The following is an 18,877-nucleotide window of genomic DNA, read 5'->3' on the forward strand; positions in this document are numbered from 1 at the left end:
AATGCTCTTGGAACTCTACTTGAACATACCGTGCTGCCTGCGCCTACTGCCCGAGTATACCACGTTGGAACCCTCGACTGGAAAACTCACTATCATCACCAGCCGAGTGTTGACGGGCATAATGTTTTGATTGTCAAACAGGTTGTACATGATGCAAATATATGACTTCAGAAGTGATTTCACAAACATTTTGGTAACAGTAATCTGACTCATAAGCTCCAACATAGTCTCATAAAACAGCTGTGTGCATAAGTAATCCAAAAGATGGTCTGAGAAATGTTACCCAGAGCACCGTAAAAATCAGAGAAGAAAGTCTGAATCTTAAGAGTATCATTTTCCATTGTGACTTTAAGGCCTGATAGAAAGCACAGCCCAATTGCCCAAACAAGATTGTACCGTGGCCTTTCCCATCCGCTGGAGTAGTGAATCCAGGGGAAAAGCATGAGAGGTGTGTACACTTGCATTTTACAGACTGAACTGGGGGCTTTCCATCCACTAATCACGGTGTGAGGCCGAGAAAACTCACATGAGAGGCTCCAGAAGGTAGCTTGTTTCAGAGAATTTTTGATGCATTCAAAACTTTGACTTTCTGTATTTTCTTCACCAGGCATCCGTGTTTACAGGTTAAAGATTACGGTCTGCGGGAGTTTAGCAGCTTGCCCAAAGTCGCCCAGCGGCAAAGTGAAGGTGGGAAAGAGGGGCTGCTCCTTCTGTCCTGATCCTGCTCCCTCTATCACTTCCGGTCACGTGCAGACTGACAAAGGCACCGAGGAAAAGGGCCAAACTACATCTCTGCATGGTCTGCTTCGATTTCACTGGTTCAGAAAGACCTGACATTCTGGTTGCTTAAATGTCAATACGCAAGCAATCTTTAAAATGTTTAAAAAAATATTTTACTCCACTCAAGCTCTTAAAATCTCCCATGTTGACTGCCCTACATGTATGTCACTTTTAACACTCAAAGCAGGTTCCAGGAGTTCCGAGTTATAAGGGCCTTCAAGAGCAGGTGTTTCTGGATGTAGCAACTGGATCTGGACAGGCTCAGTCACTCCAAGGTCAGCAGCTCGTTAGTGGCCAAGCCCGACCAGAACCAGTGTTCTGGGTTTCAGCAAACCAGGTGCTGGCCGAGGACCTCCAAACAACAATAGTAACAACAACAGCTGTGCTCTTGCTGCCGACAGCACTGCTTTGTTTTATTTTTTAATCCAAGCTCTCACAGATAACAATCCTATCTTGAAATTCAAACATGAAAGATCTCATGGAATTATTCAGTGGCAAAGTATCAGGGGTCTTTAAAAATGAGGCACAGTACGTCAGTCTACTGCCTGCAGCACCGGCATCCCATTTGGGCGCCAGTTCAAGTCCTGGCTGCACCACTTCCAATCCAGCTCCCTGCTAATGCACCCAGGAAAGCAGTGGAGGACGGCCCAAGACCTTGGGCCTCTGCACTCACTCTGGAGACCCAGAGGAGATTCCCGACTTCACCCTGACCCAGCCCCAGTTGTTGCAGCTATTTGGGGAGTGAACTAGCAGATAGAAGATCTTTTTCTCTCTCCAGCCCTCCTCCTCTGTAAGTCTGCCTTTAAAATAAAGGCTTTATTTTAAAAAAATGTGTTTGTAAGTTTATGGGCTGGTGTTGTTGCCCAGCTGGTTAACACTGCTTCAAATGCTAGCAGCCTATAAGTCAACAATGTGTAGGCTGCTCCACTTCCAATCCAGCTCCCTGTTCATGTGTCTGGGCAAAGCTGTGGAACATAGCCCAAGTGTTTGGGTCCCCCTCACCCATGTGGGAGACCCACGTGGAGTTCCAGGCTCCTGCCTTCAACCTAGCTCAGCACCAGTCTTGTGGCCACTTGGGGAGAGACCCAGCGGATCGAAGATTTTCCTCTGTCTCTCCTCTCTCTGCCTTTCAAGCAAATAAGATAGAACCTTTAACATAAAAAGCAAGCTGACTTGATAAAGAATCGTGTTTTTTTTCATACTACATATTTTCCATGAACTTCTTAAAAGACCCCCTTGTTTGATGCCGCTAAGTCTATGGGGTGGATGCCTGGTAGGATTGATGGTTTTACTCCTGTTGAGTGTTTACACAATGAGACACTCAACGGACACAAAACTCGTGGCACCTCAAGTCCCGAACAAGCAAGATACCCTAAGGGAAGTCTCTTTGAATCCCTTGACCATTCAGAATACAGTTCAATGGCTAGCACGGACCAGGCACTTTGCTAGATGTGGAAGACCCAAACAGGAACAAGATGCCCCCTGCCCCAAGGAGCTCTTGGCTAGTGGGCAGTGCAGCAAACAGCTAGGCTCACATTGGCCCTACGTGGGCACTTCTATTTCTCATAGCCTCTGCTCAAGCCACTCAAGTGCATCTGTGGACAAGGTGAGCACACACAGCAGGGGACACCGGGTTCTGCTCACGTGCACGGGAGCCTGCAGAGGATGGGTGGACAGGGGCTGTGGGCATCTGTGGTCAGGTGGAAGAACAGGCTGGATGCCAAAGTCACCAGGCACGGCCTGACCCCGGGACTGCATTTTTCCTTACGTGTCAAGCTTGGCAAGCAGCCTCCTGTGGCTGACCCCTCTCCGGCATCTTTAGCCACCACCACCACAAGTATTCAGGAGAAGTCAAAATTAACGACAAAATACCACCGCGAACTGTAGGGAGGAGAGGGGATTTGTGGATCTTGTTTTCAGTGGGCTTGGTTGCAAACCCTTGGTGTTGGTATGGCAATTCTCCAGGACACAAATCCAGTAAGGTCTTGTGAGGACCCAAGAAAAATCTGGATGGATTTCTTGGTTTTAAAAAATGCCCAGGGTGAATGCTGGGCCAAAATGCACGGAATCTATTCCTGATCCTGCCAGTTATTTCTAGCCTTGAGTGAGGATCTTTGTTTCCTTATGCGGCTCCCTGCCCAGAGAGCCGGGATCACGCTTGTTTAATTAACGAGGGTGCCTACTCAACCTGCATTCATATCCCCAGTGTGGATTCACACACACACACACACACACACACATGTGTGCACACGTGTGTGCACACTGGAACACGCGTGGATTACCACCTTCCAGAGAGGAGCAGAGCTGAAACCCTGCAGGCCAGCAGGTGTCTGGAAACAGCACCCCCTTGACGTGTTTTCTCCACGTAAGGGCATGCCGCTCTACCGGCAGGAGTAACTCGCCGTAGTTCTGCTCCTCACCACAGAGCTGTCTGGGAAAGGAGGCATTGCTAGGCAATGTGGCAGAGGAAGCCCATGACGATCCCTCGAGGCGGGATACCAACCCATGTGAATTTTCTGAAAACGGCCACGCTAGGGAGTGGGGATCAGGACCACGGACTAGGGAGGGAACGCAGAGGGATTGCAGGATGGGCTTCCCCACAGGAAGATCCAGGGAACCTAGAAGAAAACAGACACTCCCGACGCGGGAGGACGAAGCCTCAGGTGAAAGAACACAGTCGGACTGCGGGGCAGGGTGTGCGAGGGACTGCAGGAGAGGCTGGGAGGGAGGCAGGCAGCGCATCCGAAACCAGCCTCGCTTCAACAGAAACAAGGTTCTACCCACAGCATTCAATGCTGCGAGTTCCTTCCCTCCGATGGAGGACGAGGGACTTGGAGACACTCGTGGCTCCAAGGGAGCAAGCAAGCCGGTTTGGGGACCACATAGGTGTCGGGTTGAACAGTGCCCTCCCCAGCCCCTAAGTCTATCTCCTTTCTAGAATCTCAGGATGTGGAACTAGGTCTTGGTGGGTATAATTAAGATGAAGCCAACCGGAACAGGATAGGCCTTTAATCACACAACACTGATGTCCTTACGAGAGGACAATTAAGCCACCACCTGCGATGCCAGCCTGATGGTTCGAGTCTCGCCTGCTCCGTTTTCAATCCAGCTCCCTGCTAATGCGCCTGGAAAATCAGAGGAAGATGACCCAACTATTGGGCCCCTGCCACCCACGTGAGAGACCTGGACAGAGTTCCTGGCTCTTGGCTTTGGCCTGGCCCAGACCTGGCCATCATGGCCACTTGGGGAAAAATCTCTTGTTCTCTCTGTATCTGTCTCCCTCTCTTTCAGGAACTCTGCGTTCCAAATAAATCTTTCAAAATAAGAGAAACACAGCAACCGTAGGAAGAGTAACAGAGGCAGGGGCTGGAGTGGTGCTTCTACAAGCTGAGTGTTACCAGTAAGAGCAGAAGCTGGGGCTGGGGCTGTGGCTCACTTGGTTAATCCTCCACCTGCAGCGCCGGCATCCCATATGGGCATCAGGTTCTAGTCCTGGTTGCTTCTCTTCCAGTCCAGCTCTCTGCTGTGGCCGGGAGGGCAGTGGAGGATGGCCCTGCACCCCATGGGAGACCAAGAAGAAACACCTGGCTCCTGGCTTTGGATTGGCGCAGCACCAGCCGCAGTGGCCATTTGGGGAGTGAACCAACAGAAGGAAGACCTTTCTCGGTCTATAACTCTTCCTATCAAAAAAAAAAAAGAGCAAAAGCTAAAGAGCACAGCTCTGCATTCTGGATTTCAGAACTGTGGCTCCAGAACTGAACGAGTAGATTCCTGTTTATAGCCACCCAGTTAGTGGTGCTTTGTTATGGAAGTCCAGGAAATGAACACACACTACTATGCATTGTGCAAGCGAGATGATACGTATAGGATGGTCTTTGATTTCTTCACTCTACCCAATGGGACTTGCATTTCCACCCATGGAAGATTAATTGTGAAGGTGCCCACCCACTATAGACAACTAGAATGTTAGGGAAATGTCTAACAAGCGACTTGACCAGTACCATCGCAGCCTGGAGAGAGTGGTCAGGTAGCAGGCCAGGAACTGCCAAATAGAGCCCATGGACCCCTTTAAGTTTAGAAGATGGGGCTTTCAGTCTAGGGCGGCTAAGGGAGCTGCACTTGCAGGACTGGATACCGGAAAACAGGGAACTATGTAGAGAGTGCCACAGCTCTGCAGGGAGCCGATTTTCAAACTGCTCATAAATGAGAAGAACCACTAAGGGGAAAAGGGGAAAAACAAGTCACCAGCGCAACTTCCAGCATTCACACGAGGCTGAGAAAGACGTGTGTCCCTGAACCCAAGCGTAGAAACCTTAAAACACATGGAGCATTGAGTAAAGTCCCCAGAAATCAATGTGCCTTAGGATAAACTAATCTTAGGATCAGGATAACCTGGATCCACCATAACAAAGCTTAAAAGCAAACATCAAAAGCATCCAAGTGACGGGCAAGTTGAAGTGCACATATAGGGGGATTGCACTGTGGTGTAGCGGGATAAGCCGCCGCCTGCAGTGCTGGCATCCCATATGGGCGCACTGGTTCGAGACCTGGTCACTCCACTTCTGATCCAGCTCCCTGCTATGGCCTGGGAAAGCAGTAGAAGATGGCCCAGGTCCTTGGGCCCCTGCACCTGCATGGGAGACCCAAAAGAAGCTCCTGGCCTCAGAATGGCACAGCTCTGGCCTTTGCAGCCAATTGGGAAGTGAACCAGTGGGTGGAAGCTCTCTTTCAAATAAGTAAATCTTTAAAAAAAAACACACACACAAACTGTACACAATACCCAACTTTCTTAAAAGAATACATATTACAAAATCCAGCACATAGCATCCTATCAGAGTTTGGTTATCATGCAAAGATGTGGGAAACACAGGCATGACATAAATCAAAGGAACTTCTAGAAATCAAATGAAAAATACACTGGAAAGTGCTAGCAGCAATTTAAATACTAAAGAAATATCAGTCACCTTGACATCAGGACAATAGAATCCATTCCAAATGGGATAGCAGAGAGAGAAAGAGGGGAGAAATGTTGAAGAAAAACATGAGGATTCAAGCAACTGTGGGAGATAAAGGAGCCCAAGAGGAGTGTAACCCGAGTCCCAGAAGATGGAAAAGTGACTTCAAGGGGTAATGCTCAAATTTTTCTGAATTTGAAAGAAAATACAAACTCACAGATCCAAGAAACTCAAAGGGCTCCAAGCAAGGCACATGATAAATTTTCTACAAACAAGTGATAAAGAGAAGAAAAATCTTAAACAGCAAGAGAAGAGAACATACAGTAACAAAGATAAAAATGATAAAAATGACTTCTCATCAAGTCATTCAGGGTAGACGTCGATAAGACCGCATTTTTAACATGCTAAGAACAAAATACTGTTTAGCTACAGTCACAGACTTAGTAAAAACTCCAACACAGATACTTTCAGAATAAAAGCTGAGAGGCTTCATCACCAGTGGGCTGGCGCTACATGAAAGATAGATGATTCTAGAAAGGAGGTTTTCAAAGATGTATTTATTTATTTGAAGTGAAGTGCAGAGTGATACAGAGAGAAAGAAAAAGAGGTCTTCCATCTGCTGGTTCACTCTCCAAATGGCCACAACAGCCAGGGCTGGGCCAGGCCACAGCCTGGAACCAGAAACTCCATCTAGGTCTCCCCTGCGCGTTGAAGGGACTCAAGTTCTTGAACGATCATCTGCTGCCTCCCAGGAACATTAGCAGGGAGCTGGATCATACGCAGAGTAATTGGGACTGGAACTGGCACTGCAATATGGGATGCATGTGTGCCAAGCAGCAGCTTAATCCAGTGCACAAGGCCCACCACCCCCAGATAGAACGAAGAGTATTACCAGAGATAGAGATATCTCATAATGTTGTCCTAAGCCCAGTTCACCAAAGGACATAATTATCTGCCCCAATACAGAGCCTCAAAACATACAAAAGAAATAACAGAACTAAAGAGAAGTAGGGGCCGGCACTGTGGCGTAGTAGGTTCAACCTCTGCCTGTGGAGTCAGAAGCCCACAGGGGTCAGAGTCCCAGCTGCTCCACTTCCAATCCAGCTCCGCACTAATGGTCTGGGAAAGTAGTCAAGATGGCCCAAGTGCTTGGGCCCCTGCACACACATGGGAGACCTGGAAAAAGCTCCTGGCTTCAGATCAGCCCATCTCCAGCCATTATGGCCATTTGAGGCATGAACCAGAGGCTGGAAGACCTTTCTTATCGGTCTGTAACTCCACCACTCAAATAAATCTGTAGAAAAGAGAAGTAGAGAGATTCATAATTATAGCTGACAATTTCAACATTGAGTAACTGATAAAGTACACAGGAAACCAGTAGAGATACAGCAGCTCTGAACTACGTGACCAACCCATCTGACCTAATGGCCATGTATTGCACATCCCCCACCAGCAACACAACATGTTCTTTTTAAGTGCTCAGGGAAAACCCGTCCTAGTAGACCATATTACGGTCCTAAAATAAACTCAAATTTAAAGTAAGTGAACTTGGGCTGGTGCAGTGGTTAATCCTCCACCTGCAGTGCTGGCATCCCATATGGACACGGGTTCAGGTCCTGGCTGCTCCACTTCCAATCCAGCTCTCTGCTATGGCCTCGCAAAGCAGAAAACGGCCTAAGTCCTTCGGCTTTTGCACCCAGATGGGAGACCCTGAAGAAGCTCCTGATCGGCCCAGCTCCGCCCTTTGTGGCCACTTGGGGAGTGAACTAGTGGACAGAAGACCTCTGTCTCTCCCTCTCACTGTCTGTAACTACCTCTCAAATAAAATCTTTGAAAAATAAAGTGAATGAACTCATACAAAGTGTTCTCCAATTACAGTGGAATTAAACTAGAAATCAGTAAATCCTCAAATATTTCAAAATTAAGTAGCACACTTCTGAATAATCCACAGATCAAAGGGGAAAAAAATCACAAGGGAAATTTTTAGAATATTTTGCACTGAATTCAAATGGAAAACACATCTGACCACAAAATTGCTGGTTGGTTAGAGGCAAAGTCTATACCATTTGATGCTTATTTAGGAAAGCAGAAAGGCCCATATAGCAGAGTGCTGCCTGTTAATTCCGGTACTCAGTAGGATTTTGTAGGTTTCTGAGCAAGATCTCAGTGGTATGGGAAGCAGGACTTCTCTCCCTCATCTCCCCAAAGTATCTCCGGACACCCTGCTCTGTCACCTTTGTGAAGAAGGCAGGCTGTGACCTAGATCAGAGCCTAAGAACCACCCAAGGGGTCTTGTAAAAACACAGGTCTGCAGTCAAAGGCACAGGGTTAGGCAGACGCCACGCTTCTAACGCTCCCCAGAGAGGCAGCTGCTAGGATCCACAGAGCATACTTGGAGCAGCAGGGCTACATAAACACCATTTTAACCAAAATCAAACCGCATCTCCCACCAGATCTGATTTTTTGTGTCCTCTCTGGGCAAGAGTGACAAGCGGCCAGTGGGTGACCAGGGTGAAGTTGCCAGAAAACAGACAGGGCTTACGAGTGGCCATCTGATCAGGTAAGAAGGAGGTGGTTGACTGAGGTCAGGACTAGCTTGACTAACCACTACTAGAATGTTCTGAAGACTTTTCTTAATGTCTAAATTTACTTTGGACTCAAACCAGTCATTTTTTCCCCCATAATGCCCTTACCACACGAGGTGAAATCTTACAGGGGACCAAGGACTTGGGCCAGTTTCTACTGCTTTTCCAGGCCACAGCTGGATGGGAAGTGGAGCAGCCGGGACTCAAACTGGTACCCACAGGGGATGCTGGCACTGCAGGCGGCTGCGGCTTTACCCGCTACACCTGCCTCTACAGTCAAATACTAACCCCTGAGCTAGGTGTAGGGGTTTATCATGCCCAGTAGATAAAGTTCTTGCACTACCGGGCCAGCGCCGCGGCTCACTAGGCTAATCCTCCGCCTAGCGGCGCCGGCACACCGGGTTCTAGTCCCGGTCGGGGCGCCGGATTCTGTCCCGGTTGCCCCTCTTCCAGGCCAGCCCTCTGCTGTGGCCAGGGAGTGCAGTGGAGGATGGCCCAGGTGCTTGGGCCCTGCACCCCATGGGAGACCAGGAGGAAGCACCTGGCTCCTGGCTCCTGCCATCGGATCAGCGCGGTGCGCCGGCCGCAGCGCGCCGGCCGCGGCGGCCATTGGAGGGTGAACCAACGGCAAAAGGAAGACCTTTCTCTCTGTCTCTCTCTCTCACTGTCCACTCTGCCTGTCAAAAAAAAAAAAAAAAAAAAAAAAAAAAAAAAAAAAAAAAAGTTCTTGCACTACCACGGCCCCGTAGAAGAAGCCAATTGGTAAACAGAAAAGCACTCAGGGCAGGGAAGGGAGAAACGCACGTGCAGTGCTTCTGCAGCTGTCCGTGCACACATCTAAGCCACACTCCACAGCTCCGAGAGGAGGGCGCGTTCAGAACCACGTGCAGAGTCCGCACTTTGGGGCAAAGATTCTTGTTTGCCTCTATCTACTTTATGTCCACATTGCCAACTCCCAGTCAAGAATCCTCAGTGATACTAGAAACACCTTCTTGATGTTTTGGCTTCCTAGAACTAAGTCATACAGCATCAAAAATCTCTTCGCTCTTTGTTTGAAAGGTGGAGAGAGGGAGACAGATCTTCCGTGCACTAGCGCACCAGCCCCTGCAGCAGCTGGTAGACCAAGCTGAAACCAGAACCTGGAGCTCCATCCCACATTCCCCATGTGAGTGCCAGGGACCCGATTACTCGAGCCTTCACCTGCTACCTTCCCAGGGTGCGTATTAGCAGGAAGCTGGAGCAGCAGCTCAGCCAGGACCCAAACCCAGTTACTCCGATTTGGGGTGTGCTTAACTGCTGGGTCGCACCCACCCCAACCTCTTTAAAAAAAGAGAACTGTATTGAACTCCGTAGGATCATGCACATTTAGAGCAGATAATAGAAACTCACTTGTAACTGGAATTAAGACCTGCTATGGTTTGAATGTGGTTTGTCCCTGCCACAACTCACGTGGAGGCTTAGCTCCCAAGGTAACGCTATTGAGGTGATGGGGCCTTTAAGAGGTGCTGCTCCTGACCAGACTGTTTTTCTTGAGACTGGAGGAGGTATCACGTGGGCCTGGAGCAGCTCCCAGGAGAGCAGGTTGTTGCACAGGAGCTTGGCTTTCTCCCTCTGACACATATGCTCCCTCCACATGCACCTGCTTCTCAGCTACACCTTGACGCAGCCGGAGGACCCCCGCCAGAAGCTGGCGCCGTGCTGTGTGGGCTGCCCAACTACCCGAACTGTGGGCCAAATAATCACCTTTTCCTTATAAAACACCCAGCTCAGAGAGTCTGCTATAGCAACACAGGACTTTAAAGCTGCTGTGAGAGTAGTCAAATGGCATTAGACTTTCCTCATTCATCAGGTCCTTCAGGTGCACAGTAAGGGTCTCTACAGATGAGGAAGCTTCAAGATAGTTCATGGAGAACAGGCATTATGAAAGAGCTATGCATGCATTTCAATCATTCTTGCACCAGAATCAAGTTCCCCTTGAATTCCATTTTCCATGAACTTTCTGAAGTACCCTTGTACGTCAGAGCCTCAACCTGGAAGCGGCAGTGCAGTCCATAGTCAGCGCCTAAGTGACATCACTAGGATGAGTCAGGAAGCTGCAGCCCTTCGGCCAGCCATCATTTTTTTAAGGATTTGAAAGTCAGAGTTACATAGAAAAATAAGGAGAGGCAGAAAGAAAGATCTTCCATCCGCTGGTTCACTTCCCAAATGATGGCAACGGCCAGAGCTGCACCGATCCGAAGCCAAAAGCTTCTTCCGGGTCTCCCACATGGGTGCAGGGCCCCAAGTACTTGGGCCATCTTCTACTGCTTTCCCAGGCCATAGCAGAGAGCTGGATCGGAAGTGGAGCAGCCGGGACTTGAGCCGGTGGCCATAGGGGATGCTGGCACTGCAGGCAGCAGCTTTACCCGCTACACCACAGTGCCGGCCCCAGCCATCAAGTTTTATAAATAAAATTTCACTGGGGTGCAGCCATATCTACTTGTTGAAAGCCTGCCTCTGCCCTCACTCAGCAGAGTTTCATAGCTAGGACAAGGACCAGGCCTGCAAAGCCAAAACTACTTACCATTTGTCCAATGCAGGGCAAGTTCCCAACCCCTGCTCCATAAAGATGACAAAGGACCATGATGTTTGTAGGGGGAAGGCAGTTATTCTGGCGAGAAGAAAGCTATCAACTGTCACAGCACAGAACTTCCATGGAGGGTCTTTGTGGAGTAGTGAGTTTCTGGTGACTGACAGCGTCGGACTGTGGGCAAGGGGAGATCGCCCCCCTCCAAAGAGGGTTTTAAGTCACCTGTGAGATTCTGCATCATGTCAGGCTATCAAGTGTGGTACACTGGGTTAAGGCCTCTCGTGATACCTGCATCTCATACTGGAGGGCCACCTAGAGTCGCAGCTGCCCTGCTTCTGATCCAGCTCCCTGCTAACGCAGCTGGGAAGCCAGCAGAAGATGGTCCAAGTGCTTGGGCCCCTGCCACCTAGGTGGGAGACCTGGATGGAGCGCCAGGCTCCTATCATCTGCCTGACCCAGTACTGGCTATTGCTATCATATGGGGGAGTGAGCCAGCAGATGGAAGATCTCCTCTCCCTCTCCCCCACTCCATGTCCCACTTGCAAATAAGATCTTCTACAAAAGAAAACAGTCTCACTTGACTAACCAAGAAAAACCTAACATTATAGCTAAGAAAAGTCTAGAAGAAGAGATGCATCTTCACAACGAGACCCTTGAATAGCTTCTGGTGGCCAGGTGGTAGGTAACAGGCCCATTGAAGGGGCTCCAGGACAGATGCCATGTCTAATGCTATGGCCATGATAGCTCATAGCATGCTGGGATTGCTCCAGAGATCTGTAAACTTAATTCACTGATGTCCCTGTATAACCCAGATTGCCAAATCCTTCTGCAGTCTTGAAGGGGATGCAGAGGAAGAGAAATAGGGGTCAACCCAATTATATACCCTGAACTATCTGCTGCAGCATTAGGATGTATTGTTTTCTAGATCTCCAGGTGGGTGAACTAGTGGGAATAAGCAAGGCTTCCTACGTTGAAGACTCATCACTGGTTTTCATTTCTTGACCAAGACAGCAAATAAGAGTTCAGGGTCACTTTTTGGGGAAGTTTCCAATTAAAGGGGTTGTCACGTCTACGGCATTTTCCTTTAGGGAGTCTCAGGAGATGAATCCGAGCTCTGTTTCTGTGCCAGAGGAACGCATTTTGCAGTTCACAAGCCAATTCTTTCTTTGACCAGTTTGGCAGTGCGGCCGCCCGAGTCTGCAGGTGGCATAGCGAGCACGCTTAGTAAATTGTTCATTTTTGTGGTGTTGGCTTCCAGCTAAACCTCAGCGGGAAGCAGAACCACTTGGTCAAGGCTGCCTTGAGCTGCGTCAAAGGCGCAGAGTTGACTGTGGCAGGGAAGAGAGGCATTCAACGACATTCTCAGCTTCGGGTTGTAGCCAAGGCCAAGCAGGTCGAGATGTGAGTTCGTGTTCTAGGTCAGAGTCGCACAGGCAGCATTCTGGGAAGAACACCCACCACCATAGCCAATACAGTTCAAGAAGAGAAGCTGGGCAGAGAATTCGAACTCAGACCTCCAGACCAGGGTCGATGGAGCTGAGTGAGGAAGTCACCGGACATCAATTCTCAAAGTGTGTGCTGCCCACAGAAACCAGAAAAAGAGAAATCGGAGCCAAGTGCTTAAAAATCCAGCTATTTTTAGTATTTCAAATAAGACTGTCCACAATGTTTTAAAGAATAAGGAACAAAATCTCGAAGAGGCTTTTATTTTAAAAAGATTTTAAGTGCCTAGGAAAAAAAAGACATGCCCAGTCAAGACTGCTATGTTTAAACAGTTGTTCACTTAATTTTTGAAAAGGCAGGTAAAACACTGGCAAGGCATCCAATAAAAACAAGTTATTGCAGGGCTGGCACCGTGGCTCACTTGGTTAATCCTCCACCTGCAGTGCCAGCATCCCATATGGGCACCGGTTCTAGTCCCGGTTGCTCCTCTTCAGTCCAGCTCTCTGCTGTGGCCCGGGAAAGCAGTGGAGGATGGCCCAAGTGCTTGGTCTCCCGCATCCGCATGGGAGACCAGGAGGAAGCACCTGGCTCAGGGCTTTGGATCGGCGCAGCTCTGGCCATAGCGGCCATTTGAAGAGTGAACCAATGGAAGGAAGACCTTTCTCTCTCTCATTGTCTGTAACTCTACCTCTCATAAATAAAAATTTTTAACAAGTTATTGCTGTTGTGAAAGTCACGTGGGGATCTCCAGTTAAATTGCTACAAAGAAACACAAAGGAACAAAATTATCTGCTCAACTTTCTATTTCAACGCTTCTGCTTCCACATCCTGTCCTGTCTCAGACACTGCTGCAGGTCCCACATCCACACACCAGCCCCTCCCTTCTAAGCAACCTGAATATTTCAGTAGCCTTGGTGCCTGGCAAAGCAACTGGCACACAGTAGGCACTCAGACATTTAAGTGCATATGGCATGCTAAGTTCTTATAGCAATGCACTCACATGCTAAAGTTTATGTTGAAAATTCAACAGACATTCAAACAGCACTGAGAATGAGCCAGTGTGCCCTCAACAGTCAGCATACCCACCCTTAAGCCTCCCCGCCTCACACCTTCTGCCCATTATCCTAACTTGTGCCTTTGCTTCTGCTGGGTCTGGCATCTGTAGCACACAACCTCTGCCTCTTTTAAGACCCACCTCTCAACACATGGACTTTAATCAAGTGGCTTGTGGGCCATCTAAGTGTTCTCTAATTCACATAAATTCCTCGGTCCCACATCAGACATTGTCTCAAGATCTCTGGAAGTGAAGCCCAGGATTGTCTATTTCTAGAAAGTTCCTCAATTCATCCTAACACCCACTATCCACGAACCACACTTTAAGGAAGCTGTCAAGTCAAACCTGCTTATGTCGCCTTCACAACAAAGCAACCAAGTGACATCACACTGCCCCATCCACACCTGGGGCTGTGTAGGAGCCGTAACACTGAGGAAAAGACCCCTGCCCTACACCCAAGGTGACACAGCATGGACGTTTCATCTTGCAGAGGGTTCCAAGGGAGGGGAGGAGCAGAGAGGGACACTTGGGACCTCACAGTGTTGGCTCCCATGAGAACAGGTGGTGATGGTTCCTTGACAATTACTGATTTTTAAGTAGTAATTTGTTTCGTTCTTCAAAGAAGGAGGTACCTTTCTCTGAAGGGAGGAGAGAACTTCCACTTTGACTATGACCTTGTCCAAATACGATAAGAGTCGGAGAACTCAAAAGGCTTTCATAGCCTTGGAAACTCATGACCAGAGCATAGGGAGATTACTGATGCCATAAACAGGAGTGTCAATTTGTTAAGTCAACAACAGGAGTCACTGTGCACTTACTCCTCATGTAGGATCTCTGTCCTTAGTGTGCTGTACATTGAGACTTAATGCTATAACGAGTACTCAAACAATATATTTCACTTTGTGTTTCTGTGTGGGAGCAAACTGTTGAAATCTTTACTTAATGTATACTAAACTGATCTTCTGTATATATAGAAAATTGAAAATGAATCTTGATATGAATGGAAGGGGAGAGAGAGCGGGAAAGGGGAGGGTTGTGGGTGGGAGGGAAGTCACCGGGGGGGGGGGGGGAGCCAATGTAGTCCATAAGCTGTACTTTGGAAATCTATATTCATTAAATAAAGGTAAAAAAAAGAAGCAATTTGTTTCACCCAGCTTCTTCAGAAAACAGCTGAAACAATGCATGGACATGCTACTTTACAGAATCAACATTGATCAGATGTGGACATAGGGATGAAAAGGGGGCAAGAAAAGAAGATATGGTTAATGGAGGAAAATAAATTCCTTACCATAAATAGAGGTCATTCCGAGTTCCCCAGGGATCACGATCATTTACAGATTCTCAACAGTCATAAAAGTTGGTAAGAAAACTCCCGAGTTTCCCCAATGCTGGCAATCTGAGCTAAGCACAGGTGCACAGTCTGCAAAGCAGCCAAACTCATGGAACACCTGGCCCCGCCCTTCCCGGACAGAGATGCAGGGTGGCTCATCAGTGGGTGCCTTCTGCTGGCAACACAGTAGAGCGACTATTGAGTATCTCCAGCGAAGCTCTAAGCGTCCACTCAAAGTAAGAATAACCAATGGCCTCAAAATGGAGCATGGAACAGTGGTACTGGCGATGTTTCCCTGTTTACTAAGTTTACAAAGATTCAGCTACATCATACAGGAATTCGCATATTTTTGGACACTTTTTTTTTCCTCCTCCAATTCCAGGATAGGGACAGCACATAACCCAGCGGCACACACACAATCCCAGGGACACCAGGCACTGTGAGACGCGAGCAGATCACAGGGGTGTGGGAATGACGGGACTCTGCGACTCTGACGTCTCTCAGGACGGGATCATGGCGTGGACATTGGCAATGAATCTTGACAGTTCCAGCGCTGAGTGAAGACGAGCAACTCCACGCCAGCCGGAAGGCGACTGCAGGAACCCAGCCGCCTGCTCAGGACGGGGGGCCCTGCACTGACACAAGGCTTGAGCTCTCTGCGCTGCTCTCACAAGCATTGCCAACTCAAGTTCCAGCGGTGACAAACAGGTGCTGCCTGAAGTGTTCCAGTTCTCCTTTTGGCGATTTGCTACCCTCACCATAACAAGATCGTGTGTGAAACAGACTAGCAGGCAAGCAACACAAAGGCTTATATAAAACGGCCCCTTGTTACAAAGAATCCAACACTGGCCCTTCACGGTTGAGCACTTGAGGTACCGAGTACCACATCCAGCTCTTCACACGTGCAGTGTCTCCATCCTGGCAACAGCTCCAAGAACTCAGTGTGAGGAGTATTTCCCTTTTAACACAGAAGAGAACTCACGAAAGCCACAGCAGCTGTCCGAGGGAAAGCCCACATTCTAACAACCGACAACAATGCCAATTTATCCTTTCAACAGTCCTGTAGGCCAGGAGCCGGGCAGGGGTGTCCCCGGGCTAAAGTCAAGGTGCCGGCAGGATGGCAAGTTCCTCTCTGGCCCTTCTAGGGGAGACCTCGCTTCCTTGCCCATTCAGGTTGCTGGCAAAATTCGGTTCCTCACAGCCATGAGCTGGGGTCCCCACCTCTTTGCAGACTGTCAGCTGAGGGCCCTTCCTGGCTCCCCAAGGCACTGCATTCCTTAGCATGAAGCCCCTTCCCCCACCTGCAAAACCTCCATGCTCGGAGTCCCTCTTGCCTCCACCTCCATGGAACCTGACTCTTCTGCAGCCTTCTTCTGTTTCCTAGGGCCCATAAAATGAGTCATCTGGGACTCTCCCCCTGTTTTAAGGTCAGCTGTTAACAGTTTCATCCAGAGACATAACACCAAGGGAACAGCCACGGGACCACAGGGCCAAAGTCCTACCTCCGGCCAACGCCAGCACTGTGGTGCAGCAGGCTCAGCTGCTGCTTGCAACACCACATCCCATTTCACAACACTGGTTCGAGTCCCCACTGCTCCACTTCCAATCCAGCTCCCCGAGAATGCCGCGGAACGTGGCCCAGGTATTTGGGCCCCTACAATCAAGGTGCAAGACCTGGATGGAGTGGCTGGCCCAGCCCCAGCCGTTGAATCCATTTCCAGAGCAAACTAGTGGGTGGAAGCTCTCTCTCCCCTCTCCCCAACCCCTCCGTCACTCTTTCAAATAAGTAAAATAAATCTTAAAAGCTTCAACCTCTCCCCCTCTCTCAGGAGTAAGTCCGTCTGAGGCTAAGTCGGGAGGTGGAAGACAGGACAGCCTGTCACCTGCGTGAACCAGCACTGACCCCTGGCCCCAGCAGACGGCACTGACCTTTCACACTGTCCGATGCAGGTCGGGGTCGGCCGGCAGAGTGGGGGCCAAACCAAGCAGGGAGTGATGCCAGACCTCCATCCTGCCACTTCAGCGGACCACACAGCTCGTGAACGCGGCCCAGCTCTTGAAGGAAGTCTCCTTGCGGGCCAATCAGTAACAGGGCAGCAACACCCTTGCCACAGGTGGCACTCCTAACCCAAGCGGACCGGCTCACACACGGGTGTTTCTCATTGGAAGGCGGCCGGAGGACGAGTTCAGAAGGAGCAGGTGCATCTCTGTAAATCACAGCCTTCCAGGTTCCGGTTTCGGGCCCGGTACATTTTCCTGAAGCCATAATCGCTCGGGTGCTACTCACGAGTCTGACACCTAATCTCCCCCCTCCTTGATGAAGCATTTCTAAATTTAACTGCAGGAAAGGAAAAATGCAAAGAATTTGAAAATTTCAAAAGGACCCTCAAATGCTGCAAACAGCTGAAACGCGGTGGGGGTGGGGATGGAGGCGGGGGGCGTGATAAGTAGGCAACTGTGGACACATCCTAACTGCCCCTCACTCCTGTTTCCAGACCCCTCCACACTGCTGCCAGAAATACCTGCTCAAATCACACATGCACACACGCACACACACACACACAGAGAGTCCTGCTGCAAAGTCACAGCCTACAGAATCAAGCCCAAGCCCCCCAGGCTCTCTGGGGTTCCTCTCCCCTTCCGGTCTCCACCTTCCTTTCCTGCCTCTTCCTCACATGAGTTGGTCCCGAGCCACTGCCAGCAACCGGCCCTCCGGCTCCCTGGGGATCGGGCCAGTGACCTCAGGCCCTTCCCAGGGCACCACTGAAGCGCCCTGAGGTGTCCTCAGGAAGTGGCTTGGTGGGCCCCGGCCACCTCCCGCTGCATTCTCAGGAAGCTGGATTGGAAGTGGAGCAGTGGGGACTTGAACCAGTGTTGTGAAATGGGATGTGGTGTTGCAAGCAGCGGCTGAGCCTGCTACACCACGCCCCCCAGCGCCCCAGCGTCATGCCCCCTGTAGATGGGTTGTCATACCATCCTTTGGTGCTCCTGGGATATTCTGGTTTGGGTTCTCACAGATACCATCCTCCTCTGTTGGGGTCAGGGTTAGGTGTGCGTGCGTCCGCCATGTTCTCTCAAGTCAGCAAGGACATCGCCCTGTATTCTGTATCCCAACCTTGCTCCCCACTCCTTCCCTAGTGCCTGGAGAGGGCTGAGGGAGGGGCTGGCGCTGTGAGTGCAGCAAGAGAAGTCGCCGCCTGCAAAGCTGGGCATCCCATATCCGAGCACTGGTTCAAGTTCCTGCTGCTCTCCTTCAGATCCAGCTCCCTGCGGATGTGCCTGGGAAGAGCCAAGGAAGACGGCCCAGCACTCGGGCCCCTGTCCCCCTTGTGGGAGACCCCCGATGGAGAGCCAGGCTCCTGACTTTCATCTGGCCTAGCCCCAGCTGTTGCAGCCATTTGGGGAGTGAACCAGTGGATGGAAGAGTGTGCTCTCTCGCTCTCTCTCTCCCTCACTCTCTTTCTGTAACTGCCTTTTAAAAAAAATAAGTAAATCTTTAAAAGAAGTCAGGGGCTCAAGCAACACGGGACAGCCAATTTATGTCTGCCACTCCTAAGCTGAAGACACACCTGGAGTTGAAGAGACCCTTTTCTCAGGCTGTGCTAACTTGTACCTTGAATTCCATTTGCTTAGAGATACTCAGAATCTTCCAGAATGTAAGGCAATGTGACAACAGGACCGTGAGCTAAATAAACCTCTTTCCTTCACAATGTACCTGCTTCAGATGCCTTGTTATAGGACCCGAAAACACAGAGAGCCCACACACTTGGGCCATGTGCTGCTGCTTTCCCAGGTGGTTGCTCAACCCACGATGTCACTACTCTGATCCAGTATTCCATATCTTTTTTTTTTTTTTGACAGGCAGAGTGGACAGTGAGAGAGAGACAGAGAGAAAGGTCTTCCTTTGCCGTTGGTTCACCCTCCAGTGGCCGCCGCGGCCAGCGCGCTGCGGCCGGTGCATCGGCTGATCCGAAGGCATCACTTGGGTCATCCTCTGCTGCACTCCCTGACCACAGCAGAGAGCTGGCCTGGAAGAGGGGCAACCGGGACAGAATCCGGCGCCCCGACCGGGACTAGAACCCGGTGTGCCGGCGCCGCAAGGCAGAGGATTAGCCAAGTGAGCTGCGGCGCCGGCCAGTATTCCGTATCTTAACAGCGCAG

The 18,877-nt window shown here is 49.9% G+C and overlaps 1 protein-coding gene across 15 annotated transcripts in view; it reads right to left on the reverse strand.

Moving 5' to 3' along the window:
• Nucleotides 1–18,877, reverse strand: part of BMP6 (bone morphogenetic protein 6) — a 179,227-nt gene that overhangs the window by 141,340 nt on the left and 19,010 nt on the right. For 7 of the 15 annotated variants that reach the window (XR_016234316.1, XR_016234313.1, XR_016234315.1 and 4 more), the window contains exon 1: nt 16,646–16,784. The exons of 1 other annotated variant lie outside the window; for it this stretch is intronic. Coding sequence is in view for 1 of the 14 variants with exons in the window: in XM_089333437.1 (XP_089189563.1) it covers nt 16,646–16,982 (337 nt within the window). In the remaining 13 variants the exon portion in view is untranslated. Of the gene's footprint in view, nt 1–16,645; nt 17,031–18,877 lie in introns of those variants that run through there. 7 more of the 15 variants (XR_016234324.1, XR_016234323.1, XR_016234319.1 and 4 more) reach the window with 4 other exon arrangements.

The sequence above is a fragment of the Oryctolagus cuniculus genome, chromosome 5 (assembly GCF_051225735.1).
Source record: "Oryctolagus cuniculus isolate XC-2025 breed Fujian yellow rabbit chromosome 5, ASM5122573v1, whole genome shotgun sequence".
In the NCBI taxonomy this organism is placed as follows: domain Eukaryota; kingdom Metazoa; phylum Chordata; class Mammalia; order Lagomorpha; family Leporidae; genus Oryctolagus; species Oryctolagus cuniculus.